A 27,835-nucleotide genomic window follows, 5' to 3' on the forward strand; every position below is an offset into this window, starting at 1 on the left:
GACATTCATTGAAACATTCAGGGTTTCAACATTGCTCCCCAGCTGGAAACCCAATAGCTTTTCATAAATTTGTTCTTACGTTTGGCACAACAACTCATAATTTAGTTTTTGGAGTTGTTTGTTCACCGGCACTTTTTCATGATTATATTACTTCTCCCTCTATCTTTTCTCCCAGTCATTTTGTCATTATATACTACTCTCCACAGTTTCATTTTTAATTCAGTTTTAGTTTAGAATAGCAGGTTTTAGGTTGACAGGTGTTTTGCAGTTAATTATATCTTAATTATCAAGTGAGGTGGCAGAGTAGTATGATGTAAGATACATGTTTGAGATGATAGTGATTCAAATCTCTGCTTACCTACCCAGATTTAGTTTTCTGTAGTTTCCTAAATCACTCAAGGCAAATCGCAAGGTGGTTCCTTTGTAAAGGACATAGTGAATTTCCTTCTTTTGATATCATACTTAGATTAAAAGAACATGTAGTTCTGATATTTGTCATCTGCATTATAACATAATTCTGCACTTTTTATAGGTAGTGAAAGCAAGCCGCAACAGTTTGAACAACCGTTTTCTTCCATATGATGCAATTGAAACAGAGGCAGTGCTCTCTGTTGATGATGATGCACATTTACGTCATGATGAAATTATGTTTGGCTTTAGGTGAGTGCATTTTGTATCACTGTGAATATATTTTGTCGCAAAATATCAGTACAGCATGCATATACGGTCTGAGTGAAATGATTCTTTTGTGACTTAAAATTTGTATTATTTGTGTGTATGATATTTGGTTATAGAGTAGATGCATTTCACAAATTCTATGATAACCTTTCATGTTTTAAATATTTGTTCCATACTTCTGCTTTATTGTATTGGATGTAGGTTTGTAGAGCATTTTACCTGCCATCCTACAGGATGAAAAGTAATGTCAGATTTCCCAAATTGTAATTAAAAATAGTGCGAAGATAGTGTATGTTACTCAGAATAGGTGCTTCAGTCTGCTGTGAAATGTCACCCCATACTTAGGGACAGGAAAATTTCATGTAAATGATAACATGACAAATATCACAAAATCAGCAGATTTTATGACATAACATGAAATTTAACATTTTTACAAAACTAGTGAAATTTGGTATTTTTTCTGTTACCACACAAAAATCTTATAAATCTGAAGGCATTGATATTGATAGCTGATAGTTATTTAATGTGGAAATTGGATCATGATTTTTATTCTTACAGCTGAGATATACATATAACCTTAAAATAACTGTCTGGTTATTGTTTAAAAGCTGATGTCTAGATGAGGCATCAACCGGTAATGGCTTTATCTGCCGAAGTGAAATTTCTTGGCTGCTTTTTACAAGACATCATAGGTAAAAGTCATGTTTTGGAGAGATCTTCAGTGCAGTACATTTAATTAAACTGCATACAGATTGCATACTGTAACTTGTCTCCTACTGTAACTTGGCCCCTCTCTGGTGAAAGTCAGCTTACTTCGTGCCACATCAGAATGTTTATACTCATTACCAGACTCAGCTACGTCAAAGTATTGTGTGCCATAACAATAAGGAGCCATTGTGAATCTAGCGTTTCATGTGCAGTGTTTTGTGTAGTGATTGTTAACATTATTTCCAAATATGAACAAAGAAGCTGTACTTTCCTTCTACTGACTTGCCATTAATCTTCAAGTCATTTCTGCAATGCATTAATTCATCATATGTTTGTTTCTTTTATAAGATTTATGCTTGTTGCTCTGGAAGAAGGAGGCAGAGCTCATTTCGACAGCCACTGTGCTACAGACCAATTGCAAGCTTTCACATATTGTATCCTCTGGTCAGGGACCATGTTCAAGTGTGCAATCTATATTTTTGTAATACACAAATGTAAATATGAAAATCAGCAAATCAGCCCTTTAATATTTTCAAACAAGTAAATCGACATGGTACTTATAGGGTACTTATTATAAACTTTTGCTGCTTGAGAGGTCCCCATGAAAAATGAGTGATCGTAAGACAATTAATTGTATGGAAACATCATTGAAAGAAATACATTTTCATTTTCACATGAGAGGGTAACATTTGTTTATTGCATACCACGTTTACATTCCGGGTTACAAACTTCACATGGCAAAAGGTGGTGAGTAGTGTGAAGTTTGTACAGATTACATTTCACAATTCTTTGCAGCACTTTCTGAATGATGGGCCACAGAACGTTCAAATGCTCGTGCACATTATGTCCAGCACTCTCAGCCATGGTAACAGTAACTTCTTCAGCAATTTGTGGTGCAATTGCCATTGGTCTTGCCCAGGAGAAATTCCCAAATCACCAGGTAATTCAAACTTCCGAATCAAGTTCTTCAATGCTGATGCTGAAAGAGGACCTTGCCATACTCCTTTAAGGCATCAATACTCATGAAGTGCAGCAGCACTATTGCTGTTGTTTAGATGAAACAGCTTTATGAGTAAACTAGATAAAAAATCAGTAGAGTCATATCTCAATGAGGGACTTGAAACTTTCAACTCACGGCAGGAGCATATAGAGGAACTGTGGCTCAAGTTTAAAAGAACACTTGACCACACACTCGATGTACCTAATAGACAAACCATAATGGTGGGGAACTTCTGTGGTATACAGTCAGTCTAAAGGAACTTCTAAAGAAACAGAGATTGCTACGTAATAGGTATCAAACAAAGCCTAGGGCTATAGATAGATATGCTCATGAAATGCATTTGGCTATCAAGAGAGCAATGCCTTCAATGACTACCGTAGCAGAATATTGCCAAATGATCTTTCAGAGAACCTGAAGAAATTCTGATCGTATGTAAAGGGTGTTAATGGCACCAAGTTAGTGTCCAGTCCAAAGCAAATGAGACAATAACTGAAATTCAGGGCAGCAAAGCAAAAGCTGAAATACCTAACTCCGTTTCCAAATGTTCCTTTACAAAGGAAAACCCAAGAGAATTGCCCCGATTTAATCCTTGAACCATTGATAAGATGAACGAAATAAGTATTAGTGTTAAGGTCTTGAGAAACAGCTGAAATCGTTAAAATTGAACAAAGTTCCAGGGCTCAATGGAATCCTTGTCAGATTCTGTACCAGATTTGTAGCTGAGTTAGCCCCTCTTCTAATTATAACCTATCATAGATCCCTCGAACAAAAAACTGTGCCCACTTCTTGGAAAAAAAACCCAGATCACTCTCGTCTACAAGAAGGGTAGTGGACGTGGTTCACAAAACTACAGTCCAATATCCTTGACATCGATTTGTTGTAGAATCTTAGAACATATTCTGAGCTCAAATATAATGAGGTGTCTTGAACAGGATGACCACCTCCATTCCAACCATCATGGATTCCAAAAATGTTGATTATGTGAGACCCATCATACTTTTATCACATGACATACAGAAGGCTTTGAATCAAGGCAGTACTTCCTGATTTCCAAAAAGCGTTTTACTCAGTACCACACCTAAGGTTTTTGTCAAAAGTACAATCATATGGGGTGTCAAGTGAAATTTGTGACTGGATTGAGGACTTTTTGATAGGGAGACTCAACATGTTATTTCAGAGGGATAGCCATCATCAGATGTAGAAGTAACTTCAGGTGTGCCCAGGTAAGTGTGTCAGGGTCCTTGCTGTTCTTGTTGTATATTAATGACCTTGCAGACAATGATAATAGTAATCTCAGAGTTTTTGCAGATGATGCAGTTATCTATAATGAAGTACTTTCTGAAAGAAGCTGCATAAATTTTCAGTCAGATCTTGTTAATATTTCAGAGTGGTACTAAGACTGGAAACTTGTGTTGTAAATTTGTGCACTTCACAAAAGCAAAAAAGCATGGTATCCTATGACTATAATATCAGTGAGTCACTGTTGGAATCGGCCAACCCATACAAATATTTGGGTGTAACACTTTGTAGGGATATGAAATGGAATGATCACATAGGCTCAGCCATGGGTAAAGCAGGTGGTAGACTTCAGTTTATTGGTAAAAAACTGGGGAAGTGCAATCAGTCTACAAAGGAGATTGCTCACAAATTACTTGTGTGACCAGTTCTAGAATATTGCTGAAGTGTGGGAGTCCTGTACCAAATAGGACTAACAGCATAATTGAATGTATATAGAGAAGGGCAGCATGGATAGTCACAGGTTTGTTTAATCCATTGGAGAGTGTCACAGAGATACTGCAGGATCTGAACTGGAACACTCTTGAATGTCGACATAGAATATTCCAAGAAAGTCTATCAACAAAGTTTCAAGGACTGGTTTAAATGTCTGTAGGAATATACTACAACCCCCTCCATATCGCTCACATAGGCATCATGAGGATAAGATTAGAGTAATTGCTGCGTGCACAGAGGCATTCAATCAGTCATTCTTTCTGTGCTCCATACATGAATGGAACAGCAAGAAACTCTAATAACAGTACCCTCTGCCATGCACATCATGGTAATTTGCAGAGTATAGAAGTAGATGTCGATGTAAAGCTGTGTGCATTGACAGACTGCAACTGTAATGCACACTGATGCTTGTGTTTCAGCCCTATGTCACCATACCAGTATTGGTGCCTAATGGCAGGTCATGATACAATGATAATAAGTATCAAGCAAACGTTTTCTGTAGGTACCAGCGCAACATTAAGCAGCATGATTGTGTTTCTTGTAACCTTGTTCATATTTTTTAAATAACACCCTGTATTTTTTACTTGGTAATCCAATTCCTCTCTTCAAGATATGTTCAAAATTTTATTACAATGTACCATTCACATAAGTGTGATGTTATTAAAAATTAACACAAAATTGACTTTTGACTCTTCTGTATAACAACACAGTAATGGTACCCAGGGCAATGTAACTCACCTGTTGCTCTAGTTGACAGTAAATAAATGGAAACACAAGGAAAAGCAGTCAGTTTTCATCAGTGAAGCTTTGTGTGGGTACAATTTACATCAATGATGATAGGGTAGAAATGCTACTCATTATAAGAAGTGTAAGTTACCAGATCAGTAATTGCAATAATGTTCTTTTATTCACAATACAGTTAATTGTTGTGTAGCTAACTAGTATTTCTAGCTTCTCTTCATTTGTGTATGTAGTATTTGCACAAAACTTCAACTGAAGACTACTGATTGAATGACAGGGAGTGCGTATCTTCATAACAACCAAGAACAGGTTGGTCTGGCCTCAGCAGCCGATACTGTGGTCATGTGTGAGAGGGAGCTGCATTTGTGTGTGTGTGTGTGTGTGTGTGTGTGTGTGTGTGTGTGTGTGTGTGTGTGCGTTTCTGATGAAGGCATGTTTGGCCGAAAGCTTCTTGCTGACAGTCTTTTTGTTGTGACGATCTGCAATTAAACGTCTCCGCTGTATGGTGAGTAGCAACTATCCTTTTCTTAATGTTATCATTATTCCATTCTGGTTTTTCCATTGTTTAAAGTTACAAGAAACACAGTCATGTTGATTAATGTCTCACTGCTAGGTAAACAACATTTGATTGATACTTTTTTAAATTCTGCTTCTGTAGGAAAAGTTACTTGGGAGTGGTCAAAATAAATAGGACAGCTCATATTATAGTACTGACAGTATATTGAAGGTATGGGAATGCTATCTTCTGAAAAACTTTGAATATTGTTTGGATGCAGAGTTATTTCTTCTGTAATTGGTTAGTTTTAAGAGGTCTGAAGTAAATTTTCTTTTCTAAGTAAAGGAAAATAAATGAGATGTTTTATGTCAGTTTTATAATATAATTAATAGTTGCATGTTCATTTCAATATAAGACATAAAAATTCTTCACCTGGTATCTCCATTTCATTTGTGGTCTTCCGGGCGGTCTCCTTAATATTCTTTGCATTCTAGGGCTCTTCTTGGAAGTCTTCCTTGTCCCAGTCTTTTAGTGTGGCCAAATCATTTAAGCCTATGTCTCTCCATAGTTTCTTGCTTCTTATCCTGTACCTTCTCATCTTATCTAGGATCCGTTGTAGAAAGCATCTCTATGTTGTTGTATTCTGCTTACAAGGGAACCTCCACATCGCACCCCCCTCAGATTTAGTTATAAGTTGGCACGGTGGATAGGCCTTGAAAAACTGAACACAGATCAATCAAGAAAACAGGAAGAAGTTGTGTGGAACTATGAAAAAAATAAGCAAAATATACAAACTGAGTAGTCCATGCGCAAGATAGGCATTATCAAGGATAGTATGAGCTCAGGAGTGCCGTGGTCCCGTGGTTAGCGTGAGCAGCTGTGGAACGAGAAGTCCTTGGTTCAAGTCTTCCCTCGAATGAAAAGTTTACTTTCTTTATTTTCGCAAAGTTATGATCTGTCCGTTCACTGATGTCTCTGTTCAGTGTAATAAGTTTAGTGTCAGTATTTTGCGACCGCACCGAAAAACCATCCGATTAGTAGACGAAAGGACGTGCCTCTCCATTGGGAACCGAAAACATTTGATCGCAAGGTCATAGGTCAACCGATTCCTCCACAGGAAAACACGTGTGATATATTCTATACGACACTGGTGACGGCATGTGCATCACATGACAGGAATATGTTGTCGACCCACCTATCTTGTACACTTGGCGAATGGATAAAAAGATTCTTCTACCTTGCCTGATTTAGATTTCCTTGTGGATCTGATAATCACTCCCAAAAAAGTGATGAAAACATAAGAGTTTGTCACATAAACTGCAACAAATGAATGCAACAGTTTCACAGTCGCACAGTTTTCCCTGTGCTCTGTCAAAACATATGTTTTTAACGTTTTCAAATTTTTCTGTGTGTAGACCGTCAATTCCTGCATATGTCCAAGCAAATCTGAACGTGTCCTGGAATGTTGGAGAGCGAAGTTGATTATGTGTGAGTGCCTGAACTTTCATAATTGACACACGATCACGTAAACAATACTGCTCTGTGTACCTGTGCAGCTTCGCAAAATCATAGAATCTTTTCACAAAGTATTCCACTTACCGAAAACCAAACACATCTAACGGTTGCACAAGAGGTGTACAACCTGGAGGAATGGTAATAACGTCTACTCCCACACTAAAATTGTACAATGCCTCATCCTTCTGTCCTGTATAGCTGTCAAGGAGTAAGGCAAAATCTTTGTCTGCATAAGGAGCAATCACACGTTCATTAAAGTCTTTCACTAGTCTTTTGTCCATTTTTTCTGAGGCACTGCAATTCACAATGACATTCGGCGTTTGCGCAAGTACTCTGTTCACCTGTTGCTGAACTTGCGGTCCAAATACACCATTTTTTCCCTGCAAACATAAATAAAATGTAGGTAAAAGAAATCTTACTTAGTTCAGAGCATATTGTACGGTAAAATTATGTGAAGTGGCATGCAGCTGGTCTACAGTACATTCCGTGTCGCCTTCTCCAACTAACGATAACGTGTGGGTCGATTTCATTTCATAGTTAAAACCGGACTGATCTGTGTTGATAATATATGCGTCTTCATACTGTTGGAATCTGACGTTAGTTTCTGCAAGAAACGTCTTGGAACACTCTAAAAGTTCTTCCAGTTTATTCGCATAGTTCTTGCTTACATATTTCATAATCTTCCTGCTCGTAATTTTGTATTTTATTTTGAACGTGACAAGCCAGTGAGATGAAGCCTTGAAGTCCAGGCCGATTTGTTTAGCATAATACAATCCCCAAATCTGTAGGTCTGTATCATGCACTGCACTTAATAAATTGTCGGTATACAAGGTTTTCTAGTTCACTGAAATTCTGTCTTCGGGTTCCACCTCGTTCCACAACTTCTTTGCAATACTTAATTGTGCTTTTTTCTCCATCCCTTTAAATTTCTTAAATTTATTTGTTACTTCACTCCATAATCTATATTTGCATCTTTTAATTGGTTTGGACAGTAACCTGTATTGGAGCATTTCCTTCATGTAACCCAAAGAAATACCATCAGATTGAAGTTGCAGTATTTCCTCTTCGTGTTCTTAGTATGGATTGTCAACAATCTCATCATCTGGTGCATACAGCCCCGCAGCAATCAGCAAGGTCATCACCACACGTACTGTTTATCAACAAATGTAGGAAATAATCATACAAATGTTCGACAATCGTTTGATCCCTTAAGGAACTTTCCGATTCCTTACAGTTTGGAAAATATTCATTGACCTTGTTATTGAAGTAGCGAGCAATATTTGCTGGATTCATGTTGCGCACAGAATACATCTCACGTATTTAATGCACTCTCGTCCAAAGTAGCGAACAGTCAACTGTCAGCCAGGGAGTCTCGTTAGCAGGAATACTCTCTCTTCCGTGCGCTGTAGTCGACTGACGTTGTGTGTTCTGATGTTTGTTTAGGTGTAGCGTCCCCATACTATGGCGCAGTTACCTCGCATCGAACGGACAGATAATAATTGTCTGAAAATAAAAAATTAAACTTTTCACTCGAGGGAAGACTTGAATCAAGGACCTCTCATTCCGCAGCTGCTCACGCTAACCACGGGACCACGGCGCTCCTGAGCTCACACTGTCCTTGATGATGCCTATCTTGCGCATGGACTACTCAGTTTGTATATTTTGCTTATTTTTTTCATAGTTCCACACAACTTCTTCCTGTTTTCTTGATTGATCTGTGTTCAGTTTTTCAAGGCCTATCCACTGTGCCAACTTATAACTAAATCTGAGGGGGATGCAATGGGGATGTTCCCTTGTTAGATCTTTCTTTGTCCAAGTTCAACATTCTGATCCGTAGATCAGAATTAGTAAATAATGACTTTTATATCAGGCTCTTTTTCAGATGTTTTCCAATTTCTAATTATGTCCAGTACACAATAACAAAATTGTGAACAATTTTCTATCCCCTGCAAAATTTCATCCTTGCTGTTCCCTTTCTTGTTTAACTTACTTCCTAGATATTTGAGGTAAAAGGTAAAGAGCATAATTCAAAAAGAAGCCATCAGAAAATAACATTGCAAGCAGAAAAAACCCAAATTGTGTAAACATTACATTGAAGAAATTAAGCAAAAAATGAAACATTTTTTTCTGTCTCTGACCATAGCTGTAAATTTCAGTACATATTTTTACAGATGGAGAAGTGAATGTGCGTTCAATGGGAAGGAAGATTAGTTTTTAATGTCGCATTGATCAGGGTCAAAGCACAAGCTGTGATGAGACCAGGATGGGCAGTGGGAAGGATAACTTACTCAGTTCTTTGAGTATGGGAAGAAACACTTTATAGTAACCAGCATCTGACAAGACCATGAATGATTTGAAAACCAACAGAAACTGGCTGATTTGCCGCAGTCCTCATCAGCGAGTCACCGAGAGTAAACAGGTGGACACAATGAGAGGGAAAGACAATGGAGTTGACACAACGAAATAACAAGTCCAGTGAGTTAACCAAGATCAGAACCTAAGACACAGTGAATCTAGTACCAAGACAATGATGTATGGTGAGATCAATATAAGAGCGTAGTGAAATCATGACTAACTGTGAAATCGCTGTGCCGCTGGTTAAAAGGTCAGCTGCATGCACTGATAGGTTGATAAGGTGTGTCCCTATGGCACCGCTTGTTGGAAGGAAAGCAACAGTTTTGGTCTGATCAAAAACAGCAGTGGCCCAAATTATTATTCTAACCACAATTAAAATTCCACTACCTCTCATTTAACCATCATTTGAACAAAATAATTTCTAATCATGGCCTGCTGCCTAGTTACGCAACCATACAATATTAAATAAAGTGTACTCAAAACTAGTAAAGATGTACTCTTATAATAAAAGGCAGCTTTACTGACACACAAGAAAGTATATGTGATCAGTTCGCCAAGGCAAGACTTTAAGCAGTTCTGAAAATATTTAATAAATGGAACTTAAAATTTATGACCTGATGGAAATTTTAATACAGCGAACAAATCAAGTGACATAATAGTCTAATTAATGTGCTACAAACATCATTATTATTACTATTATTGAAAGGTGTACAACCTTGCTTCCACCATTTTTTCCCCAACATTTGAGGCTTTAATGAAGCAAACTGGTTCCACATATGTAATTCAAAGTATTTTCCATCGCTGACCACTACTTTCTACCATCTTTCGGGCAGTGTACAAATCCCACGTCGAAAACATTGTTCATCTTTTGAAGTGATCCATGAATCGATCCAATTTGTGACTTCTTCATTAGATCGGAAGTGTTGGTCAGCCAGGCCATGCATCATTGATCGGAACAGGTGATAGTTAGAGGGAGCAGTGTCTGGAGAATATGGCGTGTGGGGTAGGACTTCCAATTTTAACGTTTCCAAGTACGTTTTGACATCTTTTGCAATGTGGGGTCGAGCTTTGCAAAATCACTTTATTGTGCCTCTCGCTGTATTGTGGCCATTTGTCTTTTAATGCTCTGCTGAAACGCATTAATTGCATTCAATAATGAGCACCTGTGATTTTTTCACTTGGTTTTAACACCTCATTGTATACAATGCTGAGCTGGTCCCACCAAATGCAGAGCATGATCTTGGAGCCGTGTATATTCGGATTGGCCATCAACGTGGAAGCAAGGTCGGTATATCCCCATGATTTTTTGCATTTAGGGTTATCGTAATGAACCCTTTTTCATCCTTGGTCACAATGCGATTCGGAAATCCCTTCCATTTTTGTCTATGAAGCAACTGTTCTCAAACACACAAATGCCATTCAATGTCTCTTGGTTTCAACTCACACGGGACCCAAGTGCCTTCTTTCTGAATCATGCCCATAGCCTTGAGACATTTTGAAATGGCTTACTGTGTAACTCCCACTAATTGTGCCAATTCTTCTGGAGTTTGACGCGAGTCTTCACGCAGCAATGTCTCCAATTCTGCATCTTCGGAAACATTCTGTCTTCCACAACTATGCTGGTCTATGACGTTAAAATCACCGTTCTTGAAGCGTTGGAACCACTCACGGCATGTTCATTCACTAATAGTGTCCTTACCATACATACTTGAGAGCATTTGATGAGACTCAGCACCTTTTTCTTCATATTGAAATAAAACAGTAACACCTCCCGCAAATGAAGAGAATTAGGCTCGTAAACTCACATTTTTAATAGAGAACAACTTTTTGATGCAGACACAAATTGACTAATGTTTGAATGAGGTTATGTTGACCGAGGTTCAAGCTAACTGCCTGACGTCTGCGATCTGTTTCTTTCAACTGCTACTTACCGTTGTTGCCACCTATTGGCAAACGGCGGAAGCAAAGTTGTACATCTTGTATTATTATTATTATTATTATTATACACTAAAGTAAGCTTATTAAATTTGTGTAAGTCCTACATATGACAGCAGTGCCAAGACCCACGAACAGTTGCCCAACAGTTTCACCATACCTTCTGAGCATGGACCAGTTATGTGCTAATATGAGCTGCATTTGTTGAACTCAATACTGGCTAATTTGCCAGCAGTCACTCAGTAGGTTCCATTAAATGTCACGCAATACAATTACAAGACCAGCTGTGTTGGAAACACAGCGTGTTATAGTAACTTGCATAGTACATGGCAGATAATAATAATAATAAAAAATTCCTTCAAACAATAACACAGAGAGATGGACCAAAATGCAAATAAGCTAATCGCTCTTGCAGAGCTGCAACTGAATACCAGCGATACTGACTGTACTAGCAGATAGTCTACCAATAATAATAATAATATGTAATATCGGCACTTATTGACGATACAGAACATGGGTGGAATGAGACACAATGGGCACGCAGCAGTCACCTCTTAATGGACAATATCTACAAAATTTCAAGCCCACACAAGCAAAATAGTGGAAATGAACAAAGAAATTCTCACCATTACTGTGTGTTATTCTGCAGTGAAGTCATTGCAGTATCGACTCTCTTCTGAAGCTCTGCCCAGCACCATATTACAGAATAGAGACCACAGGGCAGGGCAGGCAGCTGACAGCACACATTGCTCCTTCTGCCAGAGCCACAGGCCCACCTCCATTATCAACAAGCCACCGAGAGCCAAGGTCCCCACACTGCACTCACATTTCCTTGTCCGGGAGTCTCTCTCTTGTACTGTCTATGCTACTCCTTAAATACCCATTCCTCTGTGGGCACCGCTACATAGGAACACAGAATTCATTCTGACAGAAGCGGCCAAAAGAGCACAAACTATGTAGATTCATTACTAGAGGACAAGTCGCAAGGATTGCTGGTGCGTGGCACAGGTATGTTTTCATCACTTTAGGTTTATGAGAATATTGTGGAAATTTTCGATGAAATTTTTGCTTTTTATGTCAGTCTTTTCATTCAAAAATAATTTCAAGATGTTTTGTCAAATGTTTAAAAATTTCTATTTGTTCCAAAATATTTAGCAGGCTGCCTTTTTCAGCAGTGTGTAGGATTGACAGTTAGTTTGTTATGTCACCAGCTGTGTGGTTTTGTTCCTTCAGCTGGAAGCTAAACAAAGAAAGGTTTTGCCAGTGAGATGAAGATGTTCTCTGAACCTTCTTCTTATCTGTCAATGTACATTTTATCATAGCTAAGTTATTTCAACTTATAGTAAACACCTGAATGAGTCGAGACTTCGTAGGATTTACCAGCACAATCCTGCAAATGGTGAACAGGTGCATTGCCGAAATATTGAATCAAGTTAATTTTAGGAGAGATGTTCAAGACCTGAACGGGTTAATTAACAGGACTGTTTCAAGGAGTGACAAATTTGTGATTGTACTGCGTTGTGTGTTCTGCAGCTTATTGTCAAGTTAGTTTTTTGAAGTGCAAGTTTGATTTTATCTGAAAATTTTATGAGTTATTTTCATTTTATTGACGGGTAGTTTTTAGTAACATAGATGCTGCTGCTGTGGGCATGCCCCTGTTGCTAATCTGGCAATAAATAGAAGTAATCACTACTTGACAGCGTGTGTGTGTGTGTGTGTGTGTGTGTGTGTGTGTGTGTGTGTGTGTGTGTGTGTGTGTGTTTTTGCAAGCTTCAGAGCACCACTTGTTTAAGTTGTACTTCACGTATAACTTTTCATCAAATTTATTATTTTGATTTCAAAAGAAGTCACATCTTAAGGTTCTTAACTGAAGAGCAGTTGCAGTTTACTCTTTAAAAAATTAGTGAATTGTAGGAACTCAAGAATCGAATGTAATTATGTATATTAGCACGAATATTCACTCACAAACTAGAAGAGGTACTGAAAAGCAGATGGAAACATAACAAAAGGTGATAATGTGCCATGCTTTCAGACACATACACTTTTGGTCAACAAGCTGTAGTCTTGAACAGGAGAAATGGGGGCAGGCTTAAACAGCATACGGTAATTATTAAGCTTTTGAAATAATAGGTTCCTTATTTTAAAATTGAGGGGGAATAAGATAGAAAATATATCATATTACTCGTAATTCTCTGATGCTCTTGCCATAGTTTATGCTGTTGATGATTAGGACTGTATTCTCTGAATATGGTTCCCTTTGGGCTGCTGCATTTTTGTTATTTATTATTTTAGTGTGACCATGTTTTTCATTTTTAAATGGCTTCAGAGTGATTATTTGTATGCCGAGGTCACACATTCATTGCATGTACTACTTATACGGCTGCTTTTATATGATAACAGTAATTACAAATGGAAGTGTTTTATTACATGCCTCAGAGTGTGGCGGGAACAAAGGGATCGTGTTGTCGGTTTTCCTGGACGTTATCATGCATGGGACCTGAACCATAGTGGATGGCTGTACAATTCCAACTACTCCTGTGAACTCTCTATGGTTTTGACTGGTAAGTGGAATTAGTCTATAGTAGTAGTTAAGAAAAAATAGCTAACTAATTGATTCTCTTAAAATTTCTCCTTAGTTGGATGACTATGGATGCATATTGCCAATAAATGCAGAAAAGGGGGGAGGGTGGAGGAGGAGGAGGGTGGTGGTGTTAAACACACTATTGTGATGGGACAGTGACAAGAGGAAATTGTAAGGCACCCAAAGTATAAATAAGGCTTGTGTTTTGTTGTTCGTACTGCCCATCTAACACACAGCTGTCAGTTTAGTGCATGTTCCATGGGTCATAATTATGATTTTAAATAACATACATGTAGATCTTTAACACTTCATAAGTGTTTTTGAGAGAGAGAGAGAGAGATTTACTCGGGAAAGAGAGAGTGTGTGTGTGTGTGTGTGTGTGTGTGTGTGTGTGTGTGTGTGTGTGTGTGTGTGTGTTTGTTTGTTGATGCAGTGGTGACAAGTCACATGTGCCTCTGATTTGTGTGCATTAGCCAGCTTTTGCAGGTACCAGAGTCTACTCATTCCAGTCAGGGAGACAAGTGCAACCCCTGCTCACTTCTCTGCTGTTCTGATTGTTTGTTAATTTGTTTTACTATCTCTCACTGTCGAAAGATTCCGTTTATCACACACGTTCAAATTTAGCTTTGCATTTACTCTACACGTGAGTGGTCTAATGAGAAACACGTGTAATTTGAAAAGGGATGCCATGCATTTGTTTGTTTGTGGTGGGTTAATTCTGAGGGTTATAAATACAGAGTGAAACTAAATGAGTGTCTGTGGTTCCCACCAGTAAGTAAAACAACAAAGGCAGAAAAAATAAGAAACATTTGTTCATACATCCAATAAATACATGTTGAAGAGTGAAGCCATACTGAACCCTTTATGGACCACTTTAATTTGTAAATGGTTTGTTTAGATGAAAACAAATAAGAGAATGCTGAAGTCCTGCTTATAATTGAAATAGTTGTATGGTTACGGCAGATCCAACAAAACTCCAAGTGCAGGAAACTTCGTTGCTATACACTGACAAAAGAAGTGAACTTCCGAGAAGTCGTTGGTTTCTGTTTGACCCACAGGTGAAATTGGCAATATCCTGGAAATGTGGGTGCAGGCATATTCGTCGTCAAGATTCCTGTTGACCATGTCTGACCACCAAAAGGGAGGATCACACTATTGTGCACCAAGCATACTGTAATCCCTTCACATCTGTGACTGCTTGCTGAGAACGAGTAATGGACTCCATGCAACATTGTGTGTCACCCTGTGTGAGACTGGTTGGAGACTAGCAGCAGCCAGACTTTGGAATTACTGTCCCTTGCATAGGCTGCTGTTAGCACCACAACAAAAATGGCTGTGTTTGGAGCAGTTCTGTTACTGGGAAGCAAACTGCAAATCTGTGGCACATCTTATTTTCAGTGATGAATCACAGTTCTGCACCACAACAAATGACCATTGCCGGTGAGCATGGTCATGACTTCGGGAGAGGTCCCAATTTTGCTGTGGTTTGGAGAGCCAGAGCAGTGTTACCTTTGGTATCTTGGTGTGTGGAGCTATTAGGTATGATTTCAGGTCATGGCTGTTGTTATTGCAGAAACTCAGAGCAAACAACAGTATGTTACAGACAGAGTGCATCCTCATGTGTTATCCCTTGTGCAACATTATCGTGATGCCATTTTTTCGATAGGATAATGCTCATCCACACATGGCACATGTCCCTATGAACTCTCTGCATGTTGCTTAGGTACTCTTATGGCCAGGATGTGTCCTCGGTGAAATGTGTGGGATCAACTCAGATGTAACAACAGTTGTGGGCCAGTTTGCCTCAGGAAAGGTTGTAACCACTTTTTAACACCCTTCGTAACTGAATCATTGCATGCATCCAGGTCAGAGGGAGTACAATATCAAACCAATACATGGGCTCATACTGCCAAGTTATCTATAAATTTGACTTGATTTAGTAATCACTAACATTAAATCATATACTCTCTCAACCCGTGATGTTTCATTTCGTTTTGCCCCTCCCCCCCTCCCTCCCCCTTCTGGGTGCTTTACTTTTTCTGTCAGGAAGTGTATGATGGCAGACCATTTATGTGCAACAAAAGCAAGTGCAGACTGAATATTTATCCCTGTCATAATCCGCAATGAGTATTCACAATTCTGAAGTTGCTTTCTAAATGCTAAGTAATCTGCTTTTGCCACAAAATTGTGAAATACACAACACTGTGCTTTGTGAGAAGACAACATTTTACTATTTTCTCATTTGGCGGGTTGCTGAACTGTTCAGAGGTACAGTTCTACATACAGTTTGCATTATTTCTCCGTGCCAAACTGAACAATAAGACGTAGAAGGTAATACACTGCAGTCATGCTTTGGAGGAGAGGTTGTCAAATTCATTTATGGTCAATGTGATTTAAGTTGGTATGTTTGTTAACTCCACGAATTTTCCTTTAACAAAGTGTGATGGGCTTTCTTCTCCATTCTTGTCCAGTTGAGCTTGTGGGATGTTTCTAATCACCTCAATGTCAGCAGAAAGTCATACTGTAACATACGTTATTTAAAGAAATAAGAAAAAGTTGTTGTAATTCCTAAGTTATAGGAGGTCCTTTTTATGACCCCAGTATGTGTAAACCCCATGTATTTTACTTCAGACTTCCAACTATGAAACTTTATTTCTCTTTCTTGCTTATCATCACTTTTTGCTGATAAGTATGTATGGTGGTTCTTATGCCATTTAATCACACTTGTAACATTATTGTTTACAGGTGCTGCATTTTTTCACAAATACTACACGTACCTTTACACATATTGGCTTCCTCAAGCAATAAGAGACAAAGTGGATGAATATATGAATTGTGAGGATATTGCTATGAATTTTCTAGTTTCTCATATCACTAGAAAGCCTCCTGTAAAAGTAAGTAATACTGACATAAATTATTCAATTTTACCTACTGCTTTTTGTCTATTATCTGCTTTGCACATACCGATATTAGTGCCTTGTAATTTCAAATCCTTGTTATCTTCTGACCATGTAGCATTGTGGCATTTTTATTAAAAGATTGCAGTCAGTACTACTTGAAATAAAGAATGGAGACTGCAACAACTAAAGTAACAAACATTTATGAGGTAGACAAGATGACAGCATTTAAAGAGAGAAAATGGCTCTGAGATATCACTGAAGGTTTTGAACAGGTATTGCAAAGGGGTTATACAGATTTAGGGAAGAGTAGCATAACCCTGATGGGTTGAAGTTCAGTTAGTGAAAAACAGGCTTGAAAGAATTTTAAGAACAGAGAAAGGGGTGCAGTAGGGGGGGGGGGGGACTTAATGAGGCCCATCTTGACTCGATTAATAGTCCAAACTGATCATAGACAAAATGCAACAAGCTGTTTACCCCAAGTATTTTTTTAAACCCATATTTTAATTATATTAAAAGCATCTTGTGATATCAGTATTATTTTTGCTGATTTAAAGTCCTATTCCAACTTTTTGTTCTGAAATGTGTGCACCATGTGTGATGTAGAACATTACACCATCTACAAAAATGAGATGTCATGATAAGAACAGAGAATTTCATAATATGCAAGGCACCCTCCTGAATATGTAAAATAAAGGAAAGCATTTTTTAAATACTAAAGCTTGAGGGAACTGGGGACTGTGATGTTGCTTACGTAGCAGCAAAAGACAGTCTTAGGGAAAGCACTATGCAAGGTAGCCTTTTCTCTGTGCGTGCTCTTAACACACTAGCAATAGGGAAAATCCTGATTTGGTGGCAAAATATACATGGCCGGAACTGATAAATAACAACCAATAAGTGTAACCATTTGACTATCTTGTACATTTGCTTTAAATAAAAAGATGGCTGCAATGCTAACCATTGTAGGATAAGTACCCTCTAAGAGTTAGCAGTGTTTGAGCTCCAGTCCTTTGGCTTAGAGTAGCCAATGCATATACAGTTATACTCAGATGTGGAGTAAGTAAGCTGGCTACATGATTTTCTTTTGTTACATGTACTTGTCAACCAGGCCATCACTGCACTATCTCATGGAACCCCTGTCCAATGTCAAGAAAATATATATATATATATATATATATATATATATATATATATATATATATATATATATATATATATATATATATATATATATAAAGGGATGCAGGTTGTTCTCTCTCTGTAGACCTCAGACACAAAGTACCTATAGGAAAAGCTTACAGTGATATACATACTCCTAGTATGTGCCATTTGAAATAAAAACTCTGTTGCCATCATATAGGCTCCTTTCCATTTTGTTCACATGGCTGTAATGTCTTCCAGTGGTATGAATCATGCAAAGAAAGTGAGGATCAGTTACCAGTCTAATCTGCAACCGTCACATGAAATTATATTATTATCCTAAAGTAAAGATGATATTTCTACCATAGGGACACCAGTAAAAATTTTGGAAGGTTAAACAGGTTTTCAGTGTGTGTCATTTTGTCATCCAAAAATAACAGAATTATTGAGATGGTTAATGAATGACTGATATACAATATCATGTAATTTCTTATGTTAGAAGAAAATTATACAGTGAGATGTGAGACTTTCTTTGCAGTGGTATGGATTGTCTGATTTGTTGTAATTGGAAGTGCCTTTGGCACATCAGATACATTTTATATTGAACACATATGTGAAAGTCTGCTGTAGTCACTTCTATTATTTTTGTTGCAATATAAATAATCCATTTTTAATAAATACTTTTTGTCACTGCTGAAGTTACTTCTACTCTGCAAACATCAGAGATAACATATCAGATCATGACAGGTTTCATCACTCCAAAGAATAGATGGGAGAAAACAATAGGGCCAATAAAAAAATCACTCCCAGCAACAAAATGTGGGTAGACCCCTCTCAACTCCACTCTGCTGAGGCCCTTGTGAACCATGTGAGAAAGCAGATTGAATCACGAGTGTAAATAACGTCTTTACTGTCAGATCACTGCATCATCTTGACAAATGATCTGATTCATATTATCAACATTGTATTAATAACATAAATTACAACATTCAAAAGCTGTCTGTTTGACGTAAAAAAGTACTGCTGTGACTGTTAGTGGATGTGTTTAGATGTACTGTATAATATCACTAGAAAAAGAGTGGTAAGCTTGAAAACTTATTAAGTGTCTGTGCTGTTACATATGCCTAAGTCTCAGACTTAAATCGGCTGTAGACAACTGGTTGCCATTTGTAATATTTTTATTTCTTCCATCCTGGAATTTCCACTATTGTGACATTAAGTAAATGTAGAAATGATTTTACTTTATGTTTTACTCATTTGATTTTTTTTTCAGGTGACTTCCCGCTGGACTTTCCGCTGCCCTGGATGTCCTGTCTCACTTTCTGAGGATGATACTCATTTCCAAGAGAGACATAAATGTATTAATTTTTTCACAGAGGTATTGTCTGCAACAGCTGAACTTTTCCCGCATATTTTTCTATGTGTAGTAGGTTTTGAGTTGAATGGGGGCCTTTGTTGCGTAGCATTGTAGCGTCAGTAGAATTCAGAAAATAATTCAGTATTACAAAAATATTAGGAATAGTATAGTTTGCAACTCACTGCAAAGATGACCCACTGAACCACAGACGGGCACAACGGAAAAAAAAACCATCACACATATAACCCTTGGCCAAAGCTTTCCTCAGCAAAGAAAACACACACACACACACACACACACACGATTGGTTGGAGCTGTGTGTATGTGTGATGGTCTGTTCCTTGTGTCTGTGTGCGGCTCAGGGGGTCATCTTTGCGGAAAGTGGCAATCTATTCTAATCCTAATATTGTTGTTCTTACAACGTGGAGTTTCCATTGTTCAATGTTACAGTATAATCATATATATTACAACAGCAAAATATGACCTAAACAATAAATTTTGAATAAGAAATAGAATTGTGAACAGATTTGATCGCTGTTCTAGTTTTAATGTTCACTGAGTTTCAACCTTTCACTCTTAGCATGTAGTGTCTGTCTGTGAGAATGCTGCCAGATTGTGGATACTATTGATATGGCCCTACAGTTGTCAAATATGACTGTAGTCAATTTTTCTTTCAAATCCCTGCCTGGACAGGCTGATTTAGGTTTTCCGTGATGCTGATATGATTTGTGAAAAAATGGTTTCTGTATTTACCCAAATGAAAGCTGACCTCCAATGCATGCTGCACCCCAAAAATGAAACTGAGGGGGGGGGGGGGGGGAGATACTCTCATTTCAAGCTGCACTTAAAAACCAAAGCAAATATGGCTCATCATATGATGGATAAATCACCTTTCAGGGATTTGCAGAGAATAGCACTTATTTGTTGTAATTTACATGTAATTATATTTAGCATGTTGGACACTTAAAACTACCGTTACAATGCAAACACTGGCAGCAATTCATGATATCTATCAAAATATTCCAACTGGAACTAGGGCAGCTAACACCATGTCTGTTACAGACTGTACCATAACTTGTATTTCAGTCATACGTCAGTTTTTCCTTATCAACTGAAGGTCATCCAAAGTCTCCCCCCCCCCCTCCCCCATTCAATGAAATATAGTGTTTTCTTCCAAGAAAGTTACATTTTGGCTTGACCGAGTATCACACTTAATTTAACCCATTAACATAAAATCCCAAGTTATCTTGTTTTTATTATTTTGACAGAAATGTCAGATCCCAAGTACACTTGGGCAACTTAAGAACAGACCTTTGAAAAACTAAAACCTCACTTGTATCCATTTTATCACTGATAGTTAAATATTTGGCCACTAGAGAGCACCCAGTCCTTCACTTGTGAGCTGGCTGTTGTGTTTTGGTTGAGATGGTAGACACTAGGTATTGTCTTTTCTATGTGCAGCTTTCAATACTTGACGACAAAACCTACACTTTCAATCTCTGTCCTGTATTGTTGTTTAGGGACTGCTTTTGAAAAAGGATCTTGGGTTTGACAATGAATTTAGTAGCTCAGAAAGTGAAGAATGCGACATTAGATACTGAAAGTGATGACAATTTGTCAGTTGACTGGCAAGTGCTCCCCAGTGGTATGAGACAAAATATTGACTGTGCTCCACCCACCTCCTCTAAGATTTCTGTTCACAAGCAACCATTGTGAAATAAATGGTTCATTTCCATAGGTACACAGAAACTAAAAAAATATTCAGGTTTCATAATATTTTCATCAAAGTCTTGTGCACAATTATACTTGAGATTTTATTGATGGTTATCTTCAAAAATTTGTAACTCATTATTTTGAACTTTAAAAGCTATTTTTGTGTACCTGTATGTTGTGTGTTTCATTATAACATGTTTTTCATTAATAAAAATATACTATTTTTTGGAACATAATTTTGAAAAAAGTTAAACCGGTTACAGGAAATAATGTGTCTAAGAGCAATCTATTTATTCAAGACACTGATTTGTATCCTGTCTGGTAGAAGTTAGACAGGGTACTTCATTAGATTACATTTTAAACATTCTGAAGAGTGTAATTTGTCTACACATAATCATTTCCAGCACAAGTAATCCTTGCAAAGTGTGAACTGTAAGTATTGACATCAATGCAGAAAATCTTTCTGCTGCAGAATCTCCCAAGTCTGTCAGTGTTTCACAAACAAGTTAGGGCTCAGCCACCTAGAATACAGGTGGCCATAATTAGGGGCTACACGCAGGTAGGCTCTGAATGAGGACATCACAGGCAAGCGTCGCTGCACAGCATACTTGAACGGTCATGATTTTTCATGTTTTCTTATACGGTCGATGAAATGCTAGCATAAAAGCTCTTAAGAACATCAACCTCTTTCACCATCACAGACGCTCAGACAGGCTTATGATAGACCAAATAGAACAGTGCTAAGGAGAAATCCCCAATTGTGGCAAACAAGAATACAAATTTACAACATGCAATAGTACAAAAATATGTAAATAACTATCCCATAAACATGCACATAAGAAACACACACCATGTCTTCTCATTTGTAATAGCACAGGCTCACCGACAGGCTGGATACTGTCACAGATCTACAAAGAAAATTATTTAGAAATTGAAAGCAAAAGTACAAACCAGAAATTTTATTGAACTGTCATAATCATATATGTACTGTTTTTAATTATTACTCACATGAATCCGAGTTATCATCACTCAATTCCTTGTCATTACAATCTTAATAGAGAGTATCGTCCTCTGTGCCATCAAGTGCGTTAGAAGCACAACATTTTTTAAATGTGTGATGGACAGTTCTATTTGGGATACAGTTCCAAGATTTGTCAATCCAGTCACACACTGGAGACAAGTATTCATGCTTAACACGTCCTGCAGGCCTTAATTGCCCATCTTCTTTCATTAGCCATTGTATGTACATATATAGAAGTTTGTCCTTAAACAGTCCTTAAACAGTTAGTTTAAACAAACACCTAATGGCTGTATAACTGATGTCATCCCTCCTGCAATTGCAGCCAAATCCATTCATCGCTGCACTAATTTTCTCTTTAGACTTAGACTAGTATGAGTCTAGTACAAGTGCGTTTGACAAACCTGACAAGGCACCAGGACAACATTACCATCCCAGTTCAATCCACTCTAATACCATATTCTCTGTCAACCAACCACTTTCATTAGCACCTACATAACACTTTATGGCATACATGTAAAAACAATGAATAATAGCATTTTTGGCCATCAGCTGTAAAAGCGAGCATGACAGACATGCACTGCTTTTCACTACCTGTGGCAGTGTCTTGACATTTTTGTTCCCAGTTGCGTATACTGTGTAAGTTGTTGGCATATCAAAATACACTGGAGTTCGGTCTGCATTATGTGTGTGTTCAAGAAGATAATTATTTTCAGTGCAGCGTCTGATTACAAAACTTTGAAATTTGATGAGTTTTTCCTCATAGTTTTCTGGCAGCTTCTGTGCAAATGAAGTGTGCCTACAAAGAGCAAATCCGCAATATTTCATGAAACAGGCAACACAGTTGTGGCTTCCTTTGAAATTTGTGATTTTCTACTGTCAAGCAGCTTCATGTGCTTTAGCTTGGATAATTTCTGTACTCACAGATAAGCACTTCTGTCACTGCTTTCTAACAAAATAATTCAGCACGACTTCTAATGTGTTATAGCGGCCACATTTTGGCAAAGAAAATGTTTTTCTGTTGCTGCCACAAGCTTTTCTTTCCTTTTGCTGTTTCCACCATCTCATGTTACTCTTGTTGATCTTATTTACACTGACCTGCAGCAAGCTTTGAAGTTTTCTCAGTGAGAGAAATCATTTCTCTTTTAAACTTTGCAGTATAGTGAATACACTTCACCAAGGTAGACTAAAAAGTACTAAAGTACACTGAAACAAAGGGTGAAATATGAATGTACCATCTTCAGACACTGTAGTGAGCACTGTTCTTATTGGCCTAGGGGTCAGTGGAAGAAACACAAATGCAATTAGGGGTGAGGGTGGGGGTGGGGAGGAGATGGGAGGTGGTGCATCAGAAAAGTTACACCCATTACATGCAGTGCGAATAATGTATGATTGGTATTGATCATCTGTGGTGGTTGAAGTGTCTCATGAAAGTAACAAGGTTTCATAAAAGCTCATTTATAAGAACTCTCATGTTCAAATGTGGAACTTATTTGTACCCATGTATATTAAATTAAGTTAGGCAATGAAACACTAATTATTGTTACATTGTGAGTATGCACATGGACATGTGCTGACAGCTTCCAAACGTAGATGGAACTCTCAAATGTAAAATTGTATGTACTGTGCTTGCCAAATGTTGCACATTTCTTAAAAATGCTCATTTAGTGATTTGTATGTAAGAGATTTATTTTTATTGCTGTGAATATTTGAAAGACTGCTAAAGTCAAAGGCGCACAGTATTAAATATAAATTTCTCCCATGATAAACAATGGTTAATGCTCAGTACTCGAAACATTAACCTAACACCATATCTTCTGAGAAAAATAACTACTTATGACAGTTATTTTATATTTATTTATTTTTTCCCCCAGAAATGTCCTTAGACTTTGTTCCCACAAGCACATTTTTGGACCACGAAAATCAGGAGGGGGGGGGGGGGGGTGGAAGGGGGGGGGGGGCTTGCATTTGGGTAAATGCAGTAGCTTGTTGCTTCTACAGCCTTGTGACATTGAGGTAGTGATCCATCCCTAATGACCATGATATCAAAAGCATGATACTCTTGTCCACTTTTCATTTGTATCGTAATTATGTCAACAGCTTCAATACAAGTAGCTGAGTGGTTGTTCTTTTAAATTTTACGAATTAAAATATTAAGGACTGAAGCTATTGTTTATTACAGCTTCAGCTGACTAACACTGCCCTCAACTGCTGCTACTGTATTTATTCTGTCAGTGCTGCCTTATTCCTGCCCTCTGTGTCCTATTTCCTGCATTGTGTTTAATTTCTAGCATTACTTTTAATGTATTAAAAATTGTTTTCTTTATATGCTTGCCACCCAAACATTGTTATTGTTTGTACCCTGTTCTCTCTTTATGTGTAGTCTGTTTCATATTGTTTTATGTTCTTCCATTCTGACCTGCCTCTTCTTACACTTTCTGTGTGTTCTCCCACCTCCAGACTTTATTTGAAATTTCTTCCATTAATCTGTTTCTTTTTTTGTGTCTGTTTTAGCTCTCATACTTTTTGCTACCCATTTAGATACTTATTTCATGTACTGTTGTGCCATACCCAGTACCGTATGTATGGCTACATTGTAAGAGGGAATTGTTTGCGTAGGTCTATTCCAGTATCCACTTTCTTTTTGTTTTAATAGTAATTAGAACATAAAGAAATCATGATTTCAAAGTGTATTGGCCAGATGACCTTACCTTTATGTTAAAGGTTTTCCCTCACTGTAATTTTTTGTAGATTACAGACAAGAAGGCTGATTTTTACTTACCATCAGCAAGCACAAGTTCCAGATCTGCCAATAGAAACACTTCAGAAACATTAGTCCAAGTTTTTGGAACACAAAGTTCTTTAACAATGAGGAAAGCAGGATTGGTCGGGGAAAATTGGGAAGGGACTGGGGGAGGGGTGGGGATCACTCACCTTAAGGTTGAAAGAGACCCACCTATCACAAGAAGGAAGCTTTGCCTTTGTCTTTTCTTGATTGTAACAGGTGGGTTCCTGTTAACTTAAAGTATGAATGTTAAAGTATGAATGTTCCCTGTCTGTGCCTTTCTGTCTCTATAAGTGAAAATGAGAAGGGACGAATACACAGGCATATAACTACTAGGCGACTGATGAGTGACACATAGAAACATGTGTAACTAATTTAGTTATACATTCTCACAGATACACAAGTAGGCATACAAGCACACTCACAATAGTGACACTCTTTTCAGTGTCATTGTGATTTTAATTTAATTGGGTGTGGCTCAGTGTTTAAAAGCATTTGTGTCAGACTACAAGTACGAAGGTACGAGGTTCAGTCCTGTGCAAGTCCTAAGATTTTTTACTTCTTGCAATGATTTGTGTATGTGAAAAATACCAAGTTGCACCGTGCTCGAGTCTATGTTTAAACTATAGCACTCCCCCCCCCCCTTCCCTCATAACTGGCTGCATAAGGTAGTTTGAAGCCCAGAAGGAGGCAAGGGAGTACCAACTAGTTATACACTGTGGAGCATGAGATTATACCTTGAGCAAGTGCACCATTTTTTAGAACACAAGTGGACTTTTGCATACTTAGTACACATGTAAAGAATAGCTGCGTTTTTGTTACCAAGGTGAACATATATGAGCAAAATCACACTTTAATCTTGTTTAATTAAACAATGACAAAACAAACTTACATTATATGAGCTAAATCATTGTTTAACTGAACAATAATAAAAAACCTTGCATTATATCACTCTGTTGCCGCATACAAGTCTAACTCTACAGTAATGATCTACTAGAAATATTAAACTGTGTACTTGCTTCAGATCCCTGCCAACCACTTATTTGATTACTAATTATGTCCTCGATAAATTGTGGGATTGTGCTGCTAGCTCAGAATCTGGGTAATTTTCTTTCACGAGTTGTAAATTTTTTCTCACCTGGCTTGCAGTTTATTTTATATTTCTTCTGATTATTTGGACATATTGCTATGTTATGTGAAGCAATAATGAAAGAATAGTTACTGGCTCGCAATTACCACAATGGAACAGTACGAAACAATGTTATTTGTGGTTGGTGCACACTATACAATGTGCACCCACTTGAGGGTTAACTTTGAGGTTCAGGACAGCTTTCCCTGTTTCCCTGTTTATTTTACATTTGGAGCTCTGCAATGAGATCCATGGTTACAAGGTTTCACATTCACCTAGATGCAGTAAAAGTGGGAGATCCTGTGTTGACAGAGGTGTGTTTGTGAAAACACTAGGATGTCCAATGCAGCTTTTACATTGCCAAATCACAAAAGCTGTCATATATTATATTGCAGTGGAAGATAGTTTAATTTTATACCTTTTAAAACTTTTCATTAAATTTTGATTTGATGTCATAGTTGTGCTATTTGTGTTGTACTCACAATATGTCATTAACTTCTTTTTGTGTGTGTTTCCTTTGTTTTTCTGAGAAATGTCTTTGAAGTAACTCCATGAATATTTTCTTTCAGGTATTTGGTTATATGCCGCTCCTGAATACACAATTTAGGGCTGATTCAATTTTATTTAAGACAAGAATTCCTCATGATAAACAGAAATGCTTCAAATTTATTTGAAATCCAAGTTGCACTTGTACCAAGAAACATTCACATTCAGTGATTGCGTACTTTGAGGTAACAACTGATATATTTTCTGTGTCATCTGCAGCTGTGAGAAGAAATATGCGGGAAGAAGTATGCTGTAAAGAAATGCATCATTTATGACCACAGCAATGGCTATGGCTTCATAAGTTCAAAAGAGAATAACTTGACTTTAAATAGTAAAGATTTTTCCTGAAACAATAAAACTGTTAACAAAATGCATTGTGCTTCGTGGCCAGTGAAATTGAAGGCATAAGTACTAGTCATCAGTGACTCTACATTGGTGCACACAGTCGTTCAGTTCTTGTGTTTTTACTTTGTTAATGTATCATAGTTGTTTGTATAAAAGTACCACTTTGCTGCACATCCTGCATCCATACCCATAACCTGTCCCTTAGTATCCTTGTACAGTTACAGTACTGTTCGCATTTAAGAAGACAGTCTTTCACAGTTATTTCCGATGTATGTGTGTGATATTAGTATAAGGATATAAAGGTGGAGCAGTATTGCACTTTTATTTTTAATAGTTGTTGAAACAGCTGGTAGGGCGGGGGGGGGGGGGGGGGGGGGCACACAATGATGCATTAGTGGTTCGTTATATATCTTCTGAACTGTCAAATGTTTAAGCATCTCACTTAGCTTATGTACTTCATCTTCAGTCTTTTTATATGCAGAACTTCCTATCTGCATATTGATAATTCTGGACCAAATAGTTTCTGTTGCTTATGTACTTGAAATATAACAAAAGATGTGGCAGTGTTTATTTTATACAAAACAAAACTGGTAATTATGATTATGAACTAGTGCACTTCTTGACTTTCAGGTAATATTGATTTGAACTGCCAGGTATCTTGCAGCACACATGCTAAGAAACATGTTATCCTGCATTACATTGGATTTTTTGGAAATTAGCGATTCACTATAAAACTCCAGTCATTACTGAAAGTTGCATAAAGTTTGTTTATTCAAAATCAATAATAACTTTATTCGTGCTCTTTAATCACAATTTTTAAAATTCCTAATCTGTCAGAAACACACACGCAATGAGCTAGTAAAACATATAACAGCAGTGCATGCAAAACCATCTGAAGGTGTTCATTTCTGAATGAAATTAATTATCTGGCCTTTTAGAAGCTATGATCAGACATTGCAAATAAAATAGTTTGAATGCTCTCAAGACCACTTTAGGGACAATGGCACAGTTAGGAAGAATGTAAATCAGGTTTTACAAAAATTTGAGGACTGCCATGTTAATGTGCTTCATTCCTCCAAGAAGAAAATGTGTGAGCTATGTTGTCACAAATTATATCTTTTCTGGTATCAAGAGGAACACAAGTAGTCAACTCATCTCCCAACAT

General features: G+C 37.6%; 1 protein-coding gene across 1 annotated transcript in view; it reads left to right on the plus strand.

Annotated features, from left to right (window-relative positions):
- The window catches only part of LOC124777139 (exostosin-3), a 150,544-nt gene extending 123,524 nt beyond the window's left edge, over positions 1-27,020 (plus strand). Inside the window, exons 11-15 of the mRNA XM_047252433.1 lie at positions 533-660; positions 13,596-13,720; positions 16,486-16,634; positions 19,051-19,155; positions 26,349-27,020. Coding sequence (XP_047108389.1) covers positions 533-660; positions 13,596-13,720; positions 16,486-16,634; positions 19,051-19,155; positions 26,349-26,453 — 612 coding nt within the window. The 3' untranslated portion in view covers positions 26,454-27,020. The remainder of the gene's footprint in view (positions 1-532; positions 661-13,595; positions 13,721-16,485; positions 16,635-19,050; positions 19,156-26,348) is intronic.
- The last annotated feature ends 815 nt before the right edge of the window (positions 27,021-27,835 follow it).

This window comes from Schistocerca piceifrons, chromosome 2 (assembly GCF_021461385.2).
Source record: "Schistocerca piceifrons isolate TAMUIC-IGC-003096 chromosome 2, iqSchPice1.1, whole genome shotgun sequence".
Classification (NCBI taxonomy): domain Eukaryota; kingdom Metazoa; phylum Arthropoda; class Insecta; order Orthoptera; family Acrididae; genus Schistocerca; species Schistocerca piceifrons.